The sequence below is a fragment of the Phasianus colchicus genome, chromosome 12 (assembly GCF_987193195.1).
Source record: "Phasianus colchicus chromosome 12, bPhaCol1.hap1.1, whole genome shotgun sequence".
NCBI classification, from domain to species: Eukaryota; Metazoa; Chordata; class Aves; order Galliformes; family Phasianidae; genus Phasianus; species Phasianus colchicus.
In genome coordinates this window covers 5,967,595-5,979,961 of record NC_143447.1, presented here as the reverse complement: position 1 = coordinate 5,979,961, position 12,367 = coordinate 5,967,595, and the positions used below count along the sequence as shown (strand labels likewise).

Genomic DNA, 12,367 nt, shown 5'->3' with positions numbered 1-12,367 from the left:
TTCCTACATTAGTTCAAATAATTTGGGGATTGGATTAGCTGAACACAAAGAGGAGAGCACAGATACTACAGCATAACAAAGGAGGTCTTCCTTTCTAACAATTCTTTAAACTCAAGCAAAACCAAGGAAAATAAGCATTTTTGACAAGATTTTTGTTAGCAGCTGAAAGATGACTGTTTTAAGACAAAGCTTGGCTTCACCTAACAAGAATGAAGTAGAAGCTAGCAAATACAATATAAAACTCTACTAAGGAGATGAAAGAATACAAACAGAATAATCTTAAAGGAAATAGTGATCAGACAGGCTACTTCATGAAATAGTAAATTCCTTGTAAATAGTAAAAGCCTTGTAAATTCCACACAGAATTGCTCTCCAAAAAGAGTCTCTCCATTATATCTGGTCACTTAGCAGCAAAGCATTGCAATTACTGTACAGTCTTCTACACTGTTATAATTGAGGAATTCTATTTACACCAGAACTTGATTTATCCAATCCTGCATTTTTCATCCACAAAAATTTACTTTTGATTACTACATTCTGAAGCATATTCTCAGATTGTGGTAAATGTCACAGCAGTGAGTCCTATCAGCTGTAATAGGTTTCATGAGCTGACAGTACATCCTCCTGATCTAGCATCTTATTTGCTAATTATAAATAAACCTGAAAAATATTCAGATAATAGCTCATGCTTGGAGTCATAGTAGGGAGAACACTTTTCTTTTGTAATGTAGTTTAAACAAATCCATTATAAATGCTGTCAAAGAGTAAAAAAAAAAAAAATAATTCAAAGCTCTTACGCAAATTTTTATTTTATTATTATTACTATTATTATTTTGGCACTACACATGTCCAGATGCAATGAATGAAGCTGAGGTGCATCCTTGTCCCTGTTTGTGATGTTGCCTCACAAACTGGCATCATATTCCAGCAGCACAATTTCCTGAACTGATATTGGGATGCATTACTCAGGAGATGACAAATGGTATTTTGCTAAAAGACAAAAATGAGACATGCTGACTGAAGATTAAATGATTCTTACTCAGCAACTGAATCTTGCTGTGTGAGAATTCACTCTCTTTAAGGTCCAGAACTTCAGCTGGCTAAAATACAAAGGTTGCCCAGCAAACACTGAACACAGAAGAGAGACTTTGGGGCTTTTTAAAATTTTATTTTATTTAAATAGAAATAGTAAGAAGATCTGTCCTGGGATAGGCAACATCTGTCATGCTCTAATGTACAAGAATGTGATCCCAGTGCTGTAGCATGAGGACTGTGCTCCTTTCTGTTTTTCTCACTTGGTAAAACAAAATATGAAATAGTTGGACAATTCATTTCAGTTCTGTAAGTGGGTATGACAACTTGACTGTAAAAAGTTTATCTTCAACTCCCATTGAAAATTCATCTTCAGAGAGCTGCCAGCTCTCAAATAAACAATCCTGCTACCAGAAGCAGGTAGCTACCTACAGATGCCTAGAATGAAACAAAAGAAAACCAAAACTATTAGGGAAAAGGAAGTTAAAACTGATTTTTGTAACCAATTTCTTTCATTTCTCAGCTACTCCTCATTTTGTCTTTATTTTCACATGCTCCATTTTAAGAAAACTCTAAACACTGAAGTTAAAATCCACAGGGCCATTTTTGCTACAAGACGACATCATGGGTGTCAAAATCGCTGTTAAGCCTTTTACTTAATCATAGAATCATAGAATCACCAAGGTTGGAAAAGACCTAAAAGATCATCAGTCCAACTGTTCACCTATTACCAATAGCTCCCACTAAACCATGTCCCTCAACACCACATCCAGTCTTTCCTTGAACACCTCCAGGGTCAATGTCTCCACCACCTCCCTGGGCAGCCCATTCCAGTGCCTGACCGCCCTTTCTACTTCCTAATGTCCAGCTTGAATCACCCCTGCCGTAGCTTGAAACCATTCCCTCTGGTCCTATCACTAATGACACGAGAGAAGAGGCCAACCCCCAGCTCACTACAACCTCCCTTCAGGAAGTTATAGAGAGCAATGAGGTCTCCCCTGAGCCTCCTCTTCTCCAGGCTGAACATTCCCAGCTCCTTCAGCCTTTCCTCATATGGCCTGTGTTCCAGACCCCTCACCAGCTTTGTTGTCCTCCTCTGAACACGTTCCAGGGCCTCAATGTCTTTCCTGCAGTGAGGGGCCCAAAACTGGACACAGTTTTTTAATCAGTTAATGTTCTTCCATTTTGTGATGCAGAATGCAGAAATTCAGAATATGATTCTCTTCTCCAGGATACAATGTAAAATGTGAATAACAAATTCATTCACTTTTTTGTCTTGGATCTGTGATTCTAGGACTTTTTTTTTCCTGAAGCTTCCTGTACACTCTTTTTAATGTATTTTAAGGATCATGCTGGATTTTCACCAGCATGAGGAGTCACCTGCAGCAGGAGACCTTCCAAGAGCCTGGTGAAAGCCCATCAACAGTCAATGAAACAGAAACTGCTAAATACTAACCCCAGCTGAAAAATCAGGCAACTAAGTTTTGCTGATGTTCTAGTACCCGCTGTGCTTATTTAGCACTGTGGAGGTGGACCCCACTATACTAAAGGAATGGAAACATGCACCACGCTGGCATTTTCATCAGCTCTCAGGATTTAGAAGCACAAGTTTAATCGATTTTCCATAACAGCTTGTAGTTTTAGGACCGGTCTCACATTAGCAATCCCTTTAAACAAACACTGTTGCTGAAGGTTCCTGTCTCTCCTTGGAGTTTTCCACTTCATCAGTTGAGCTGATTTAACAGCTTGCGTGGTCTAAATCAGATCTGTGTAATGATCTGGTTTAAATTAGCACTGGAGGAGGAAAAAGTGGTAATCTCTTGCAACAGGATGTGGCTGGCAATGGATGAGAATCTGGCACAGCAGGGAAGTGAAAGACCCTTAAACTGGTTCTGTATCTAAATAACCTGGGACATGAAAGTACATGCCTGTCAATCACCTTCAGTATATTGGGAAAAAAAAAAAAAAAACAACAACAAATCAATTGGCAAATAAATTATGAAAAACCCAAAACTATGCATACCCATAAAAGAGCAATTAAGTGCAGAAAATCTCACTGTTAGCAAGATACTTCACTTTCAAAGTCTGTGACCAAAGTATCTGGACAAGTGTCCCAACAAACAAATCAATCTTCTTCATCAGGAGTTTTCCTGCAGGAGGACATGTATGCCAAGGTAGTCTGAAATCACTGTGGTGCTGCAAACTACCCATTATTAAAGACTTTCAAATCTTCAGAAACCCACCTGTTTTTCAGTTACCAGCAGGATAAACCTGCTACTCTCCCAGTCTGAAAATAAATTGAAACATCAAAATTACTCTCCAAGAATATTTGATCCTATTAATCCCATTAATATACTCCCTATGAGTAGGCTGGCTTCAGAGCCAGTTTAGTTATTTAACATACTTTTTACTTTCAAAAATCCAGCCTCTTCCAATCTTTTTTTTTTCTTTTTTCTTTTTCTCCTCATTATAGTATATATAAAAAGCTGCAGGGAAGCTTCTTACAGTTTCTTCACAGTAGAAGATGGAAGGTCCATTTGAAATGAGATGGAGCAGAAAGTGAAGAACATTCTACCATCAATTTAAAGGAAAGAAGCAAGAAATTTGTCTGATGAATTCATTTGATTTCCAAATCAGGCATTTTGCCACAGTAAATCCAGTTTTGAAAGATGATCCGGAAAACAAAACTAGGTACTAGCACACCTTATTCTGGAGCCTTGAGCACTTCAAACAGTAACAATCTTTTTAACATTTGAAAGAATATCGCTGTTTAGTTACACAGACTTCTCAGTGGTCTAATAAACAGCATTATCCTACTTTTCTCATTTCCTTATACTGAAACATTTTTTCAGCCTTCTTCATTCCCAACATCTACATATTGTGATTCACTGACAGGGAATCACATAGACCAAAGTAGTGCATTATTTTTATGTACTAAAAACAGAAAGCCATGAACTAACTGCTAAGTCTCATTATTAGCCAAAAGAAGCAAAATGTCTGCTGCAAAACCACGGTCCATTATGAAATCTACTGCTTTTAGAAAAAACATACTTACCTGGATTTAACTAAATTTTTTTGTTTACTAAAAATGAAATAATTAGGCTTTAAATTTTTCTTTTTTGTTTTTTTTGAATGCTTCTGCATTTGTGCTGTAAGTACTTTTCACTTTTATCTAACACATAAAGAATGAGGGAAGAAAGGGAGGGATACAGAGAAATATAGAACCTAATGACACTAATCTGTCCAACAGAAATGCAGAACAGTCAGTGGTAATGCTCCACAGCATGGTACAGTTACTTAATACCAAACTACAGAGAAAGATGTTGAGCTCCAGATGATGAGAGACACTAGGGGATGAAAAAAAATCCACAAGCTTGAATACTTGATTATTATCATACAGCTCTACTACTATAACTATTGTCATTCAGTTTCAAAACCCCTTTCCTTCTTTCTGGTCAGTTGATGACATTAAGTTCAGAATTCAAACCCGTTTTTTTCACAATATAGGCAAGCTTATTATTTCTCATCTTAGCTTTAATCTGAATAAGACTTAAATAAGGAGCAAGTTTGAAGAGTTTAGGGATGCAGGGGAACTAGCAACCAAACCAGACAAACAAAAAATTCCAAAGTTATACAACCCTAAATGCAATAGGCAAAATACAGAAATTCTGAATTTTCGTATTTTGAAGATACTTAAGAAATTCATGAAATTATGATGTTTCTCCTTGGAAGCGTGATGGTTTGCTAGTCTTATTATTTTCAAAAAACAAAAAAGATTCATAATCTTGCAATACAGAGCTTGGCACCTGGCTTAGCTCTGAATAACTGCAACTGAAATGAAGTGCATGTAGAAACTTTTACATCAAGTTCTATAAAAATCGTATATAGCTTCTTGTGCACAACAAAACTCACAGTGAGAGCACCATGTCTTCAAACCCCTCCAAGAGTTCACACAGCCCAGTTTTATACTAATGTACCTGTTTTATTTCATTTGTAGGTCTCAGCCATTACATGTTTCAACTGCTCTTGATTCTTTAGTTTCTACCCCTAAAATGAAGTATAGACAGAATACTGTTCAGCAGCAGTTACCTACCATGAGAATGAGTACAATGAAGTTTGCTGGGGACTGGTATCTGCTGGGTGAAGAAAAGTTGATGTCTTTTTCTGTAAACTACATATCTTCAAAACAATGCTGTTGTAACCTAGGCAAAAAAAATATTTGGATTTTAAATGTCACTTAACTTACACAACAAAATTCAGACAACTGACGTGTGACATCTTATTTCTGTTTTCAAAAAGGTGAAAACCAGACAGTGGATTCCTTCCCTACTGCATCATGTTCAATTCCCAATCCAAGTGACTGGTGGCACACATATAATCACCTTGGGAGTGCTCTGAGGAATCACTTGTCACATCCTGGCAGCATCCCAGTCCCCAGCTGGGGAAAGAAAAATGCATTTGTTGTCTTTTGTTTTTTTAAAACACGTGGCTATGTAGATAATTTAAAAAGATTTTGTATGCAAATTAAACTTTACAGCTGTGAAGAGACAATTGAGTGATACTAAAACAGAATTAGCAAAGCCCTACAGGAGAAAAAAAAATAAAGACAGCAGTGATCCAGTTTGAATGCTGAGTTCAGATGCCAGGTTACTAGAGATTAAATGTAAATGTACTGCAGAGTTCATAAATTATTTTGTGGGCAGATGATGGGGAAAAGGAAATCTGAAATTCTTTTTCCACATTTATTTATTTCTTTGATATGTATATGAAAAAGTACAGAACAGTACCAGGAGAGTGAAAACAATCTCTGTCTACACAGTACATCTACACAGTGCTTGGTTCTACTGGTTTGTGCACCTAGGCACTGAACTAGTACCAAGCATTCTAACTGTTGGCATAGTGAGTACTTTGCTACTAGCTGCTCTTCCAAATTTAAAATGACATCAGGTATCCAGTTCAGAAAAGAAAATAGTGCTAAATAATTCCTCTCGCAGAAACCCATCTGTGGTTTACAAGAATGCTGTCTTTTTGTCCCTTTCCTCAAAGCTTTTCTAAAGATATCAGTGCTGATTTTTGGAGGTTTATTTAAACACTGTTATTGTTAAATATTTCCATCTGGATAAAGCAACACCTTTTATCTGAAGCCTACTTCACTCATCAGTTCTCCACCAGTGACATAGGTAAAGCTTTTCCATGTAGAAATGAGTAACGGAGACAGATCCTCATTAAAATCAATTTGTGTTAGTTACAGGGCAAATACTGGAAATTCAAGGTTTGGGATTTAATGCAAGTACTAGTAGAACTAAACCCAGACCCAGTTAGTTTCTCACAAACCTGAGAATACAGTAGAACTGGTTGAACTGACTGCCAAAAAGAAATGTGTTATGGTGGAATACGTGGATACATTCCTGTACAAAAAAATTTCATTTCCTATAAAAGTAGCATTTGTGGTGAAACTACTGGGGTTCAGTCTTGTGAGGAAAATAGGAATGTTTCCAAAAAAAGGTTTCAATAAATACAGAATTCTCTGGAGGAAAAAAGAAAAGTATTTAAGAAGAACAATTCTCTAGTAACTTGCATTATCAGTGATTTAAAACTCATTTAGGTGAGCTATAAGTAAATAGTTCACAGACTCTCAGTCATTACAGGAAGCAAAGCAGCTTACTATTTATGTTGCATTCAAAGCACAATTTAACATGCTTCTAAACCGTTCATGACAGGTGCTGATGGAAACAGATGAAAAATGTCACCATGTCTTGAACAGTAACCTAATGTGAATAATTACACAACAGGAGTTACAATTGGAAGTGACTAAATGTTATAAATAGGAGTAAAAAAAGCTCCTTCTCCTGTGTGTATAATTTACCTCTGGAACTGATGAATTCGTGACTGTATCTGTTCAGTTCCTTTGAAATGAGCATGGACAATTTTTCTCCTATATATGAGACAAGGTTTAGGCTTTCTATACATTATCACAGTCACTTAAGTTCTTTAATAAAAAGTGAATGATAGCCCTTTTATTGTAACAACAAACAGGAGCCAGGTGGAAGCACCAGGAATCCACCGTGGGTGCGAACTGTAGTCCTATATCCAAGGCTCAGAAGGACTGATTTCAAAAGCAGAATTGTTGAACACTGGTGGTAGGCTTCCATTATAAAAGTTATATACTGTATAAACACAGGCCGCAGTCAGTTTCAGCATCACAGTCTTAAAACCAAAGGAAGTTTTTACACAGATTTAAAGGAGCATTGGATTCAATGACAGTAACCTTAAGATTTTTCTTTTGCATTTTAGCTGAGCAAAAAATTGTCATCATTTAAGTATCCAGTATGTCACTTTTTTCAATGCCATACTGGAGTTTCAAACAAAGCTAGTTAGATATACTCACAATGTTTCATTGTCTACCAGCAACCAAATAAAGACTGAAAGAATCTCTCTTACTCACTTAGTAACAGAGGACTTGAAAAGACAGTGAAGGAGAGAGATGGAAAAATCAAACCATAAAAAAAAATTTAAACATAAGTAAGTTTTGAAGTTGTATCATTAGATATCAGTCCACAAAACTCCACTGATTTCAGGACTGAATGAGTGAACCCATAAATCTGGAAGCAAGTAGCTTACTTCTGCTCCCCATCTCAAGACAACACCTACAAGGTGACAGAAGTCCACTCCTTACCCTGGGAAACAAGACAGGACTGAGCAACAGGAGAGCTGGAAATCTGTTTACTTGCAACATCCTAAACATTGAAACAAAGCCATCTACTGTACTCCATTGGTTCCTGAGATTGAGGAAGAAACTGTTGGACGGTAATTTAATTACTCCCAGTTTTACATCAGGAAAGTACTGCCTTCCATTAGATGCTAGTCTGTTTTTTTATTCATAGAATTATGTTCCATTGTGAAATGCCAAATAAATATTTAGAAGTACCACATCCATTTGGTATATTCAATGATGAGTACTTCTTAACTCCATCTGGCTAAGTCACAGCTTGTGTCTTACAAGGAATTTTTTTTTCCCCCTTTCTTTTTTTTTTTTTTGTTGTTGTTTTTAAAGCATCATAAGCTCCATCTGGTGGATATTCTGTAAAATACATTTTCTCGAAGGTGAAGCACAGTATTTTCTAATACTATTTTGTTTTTCCTCCCTTGGAAAATATAAGAGTTAAAACAGTCTAATATTTAACATTAAATTAAATTAACCTTTACGTTATATTAGCTTGATAAAAAGGTTACAGATCTGCTGAAATGTCCATCTTTGCCTGAAAGACAAAGAAACAAAAAAACCCAAACCAAACCACTGTAAGAAAAGGAATTTAATTGCCTCATGACTTTTCCTAAACCATAATGTACCGGTATCACACACAGTCATGTTGGCACTGATTGTGAAAACTGCTTTTCAAATGAGAAAATCAAATATATACATAACATAAATTTGATCTAAGTAATGTCAATTCTCCAATGTTATTAGAGAAGACCTGGAGGGATAAGTGATATTTTTTATATAAAGAGAATGAGAATATGAAATACAGATCAGCAACAAGTCAGAATTGAACATAAAACACAGGTGTAAATATCTGATTCTGCCCCTCTCGTCCTGGCCACGACTAATATTCTATGGGATTAAAGTGCAAGTTTCTCTATCAGAATAAAAGAAGCAAACATTTAAATCTCCCTGAAATTTGTAAAATCACTTGGAGTCCTTGGACAGATGGAAGTATGTTTTTTGTTTGCAAAATACTTGAGCAAATAGTCCTTGTATTTTCACAGAGCATTCTCAACTGAATTGATGATTCCACAAGTTCTTCATAGCAATGAGTTTTAGAATGTTGATAAATTTGATAATAAGTACTTTGCCAACATTACTGAAACTTACTAAAATAAAAAGATGTTGTTAGCTGGGAACGTCATCTCCCCAGCTGCTAATGGACTGCTCACTTAAGAGGGTCAACAGTAGTCTACACAAACCAAACATTTTATTTCAGAGTTCATGTATCAGCAGACGTAAGAACAAAGGAAGATGAATATAAATACAGTAGGATTGATCCCACTCCTGCATTCTATCTCTAGAACTGGAAGGCCTGTTTACTGCTAAATTTACTTGTCTCAGATGATAGTTAGGTAACACAGCTCTGTAATCTCTCACACATCAATCAGTAAGTAATGAATCAGCATCTCCTAGATGGTCTCATCTGGCAGAGCTTAGCACCTCTTGTTGTATTGCTGATCCTCGTTTATTCTCATTGCTTAGCTCACTGAGGCTTGTGACAGTACACCAAGTTTTAGCTTTTCAATGGATGAATTCTGATTGCAGTTCTTTGCTTTCTGTTGACAGAAATTTGTTAGGAAAAGTGCTTCAAAGTAGTGGAATCTAATTATATTAATGGAGATACTAAGAAGCCAATTAGGAGAAAAATCCATTACACACATCTGTCTACCAAACACTAGATAATAAATGTGATTGTGCTTTTTGCTGATAATCTCTATAGAAGAGCAGAACAAAACCCCTGAGCTTTTGTCTTGATTTCCTGGGGACAGCTGAATATCATACATTCCCACAGGCACCTTACCCCTCTTATCAGCTCATTAGAAAATTACATTCTGCTCACGCTCAAAGGTGAGAGGTGCCATTGACCACTGGAAACAAAAAGCTTCTATTCTCAGCTACAGATCACTACCAGCAAGACCTAAACATAACAGCCACCAGCCTGCCATGCTGTCTTACACTAAGAAGCAAATGGAAAGTAGCTGCAGTAGAAACACGACCCAGCCCTATGTCCTGCAGCAATTTCCCACCTTTCCCAGTTCCTTCAGTTACATGTTATCTGTTTCCACTAGGAACATTTATCACAACCTAGGGACCAACTCACGTTACACAAATCTCCAGAAATCTGACAGATGATGGCGGAATTTCTTTGCTACTTTCTATATTTTAATGTTACATTGATAAAGGGATAACATAATGGGGTAGAGGTTTCTATCTTTCCTTTTATATTACCCTTTAATTGTCAATCTCCTTAGATTTTTGTGGTTGGGATTGTTTCTCCTTCTCCTGACTACAGAGTCTCAGAGACATGGATAAAGAAAAAAAAAAAAAAGCTCCAAACTACCCAGGTTAGAGTCAAATGAGCAAACCTAGGCAATCAAACACTGGTAAAATCCCACCTGACCTTGCGGTAATAGGATCACATCAAGATTAGTCTATGTCATAGGTTAAGCCCTCAGATGTAAACTAATCTTTCTCCAGTCAGCTAAGACTGTATGTTTACTCACTAACTTGGGAAAAACTCCCATGTGCAAAACTTGTATCTGTTGAACAGACCATCCAGATCGTGGCTATATCAGTGACCGGTGCATTTTCTGCTGCACCACTGAATTGACCTGGTTTCATAAAGCAAGAGCTCTATAAGCAAGTTTTTAAACTACACTGCGTACATCTATGGGAGAAAAAAAAAAAACCACAACAAAACATATTTAAAAGACAGCAGAACACTGTTAGACTAAAGACTCTTACAGACTCTATGAGTTCACTGCAAAAGCAGTGCAGACAGCTTCCAGAAGGGAGAAATTCTGCATGTCAGCACAAAGATGCCTTGCTGGCAGTGGGACATCCTCCCTTTGACGGGCAGATAAATACTATGTGCAAACTGCAAGCAACTGGAAGCTCTGAACTGGGGCAACTCTGAGAAGGAACAGCATACTCACTGTATTTCTCTACACATGAATACAGCAGCTGGTGACTGTTTAACTGCAAATGTAACTAGTTTACTGCTCTCCTCCTGGTAGTCTCTTTTCACCACAGTCACCAGAGCACCACACTACAAAACGGGTGCTGGCTCCCTGCTCAGCATCATCAAACTACTTCTTTCCCAGTCAGTGGCTTCCGACCATCTGCATCTGGGGAATCAAGTACATCTGGGAACATCCTCTTCCTCATAAAAATGCCCTTTTTAGTGCATTCATCACACCTCTTCCCCAGAAGTGTCTGCATGTCTCTGGGAGCTGCCCATTCTACCATCTCAGTTAAGTCACTATTTTCACTCCTTCTCCTCTAATTAATTGAAATGTATTAATGCTTTAATCAGAACATCAACATCTGACTGAAAAGAGGAAGAGGGAAAATTAAGAGAATTATATAATATTAATGTTTCCAAACATGCTTGTGGGTTGTTACTAATAAAAATAATCACAGCCCAGTCTTTCCAGATAATAAGTCTAACAGATATACCTGTGGAAACACACTAACCAAGATGCTGAGTTGACATCAGTGGTAATGTTTTACTGCAAACATACTGCAAGAGGCACCAAAAGGAGACTGTGCAAACCTCTGTAAAGTCACCACTGCAAAAGTGCCAGAAGAGATCCCTGCATGGGAAAGTAACTGATCCTCCCTGGGCCACCATCACACTACTGCTGCCTCTCTAACTTACCAAGCTGATCTACTCAATTCTTAAAGAGCTCTTGATCAAGAAGAGATAAAGCATGAAAGTGCAAAAGAATACATTCAGTTCATGTTTGCACACATACATACACACATATCTAGTCAATAAATTCCTACTTACTGATCTACTCTAAACAACTTTCCTCACCTGTCTGTGAGCAATTTCATATGCAACAGGACAATAGAAATGCACTGAAAAAAAGTCTTCAATATTCTACAATTAGACAGAGTTTTCAGAGCAAATTTCTAAGTAAAGAAGTCCAATTCTAGTTTGACAGAAGAAAATATCAGAAAAAAATTTAGTTCACCAAGATGTACTGTGTTTTGTGCTATGCAACAGAACATGTTACTTCCTTCTTTTTCCCTTAGCAACTACTGGCAGCTGTCTTGGTCCAATCCTACAGAACTTACAAGTGTGGAATTCCCCGAGTCAAATTTACCAGAGCTTACAAACAGAAGCATTCGTGTTTTAGGACTTAGAGAAGAGTTAAGCATAGACTGGCATTATGCCAGTCCTCAGCTGAATTCCACCTTTAATGAAGTTGGCATGAACTAGGCTTTTCCAGAACCCAGAGGATTGGGCCCATTGTCAGATTACAAACTGCTGTTATAGTGATTCATTGCAGCTTATTCTCAGCATATGTGCATTTTAACAGGAGAATTAAAATTGACAAAAGGACAAAGTAATGCAGTTATGACATGGCTGTCAATTGTAACAACCATATAATAATTGATCCAGTCTAAGAATTCCATTTAGCTCTTTGACTGCACTTAAATAGATCATCTCTTGTATTGTGTTTGATTAGTACCTTGTTCAATCTTGTCCACGTCCAAGCCTTCTGGGATCGTGTCAACAATTATTACAGTGGTACTACCATAAGGTGAAATTGTGTATTT

At 37.1% G+C, this 12,367-nt stretch overlaps 1 protein-coding gene across 1 annotated transcript in view; it reads right to left on the bottom strand.

Annotated features, from left to right (window-relative positions):
- TRPM1 (transient receptor potential cation channel subfamily M member 1) overlaps positions 1-12,367 on the bottom strand; it is a 93,718-nt gene that overhangs the window by 79,476 nt on the left and 1,875 nt on the right. The window contains exons 2-3 of the mRNA XM_090148762.1: positions 5,415-5,470; positions 5,126-5,234 (exon numbers count right to left, since the gene is read on the bottom strand). Coding sequence (XP_090004888.1) covers positions 5,126-5,234; positions 5,415-5,470 — 165 coding nt within the window. The remainder of the gene's footprint in view (positions 1-5,125; positions 5,235-5,414; positions 5,471-12,367) is intronic.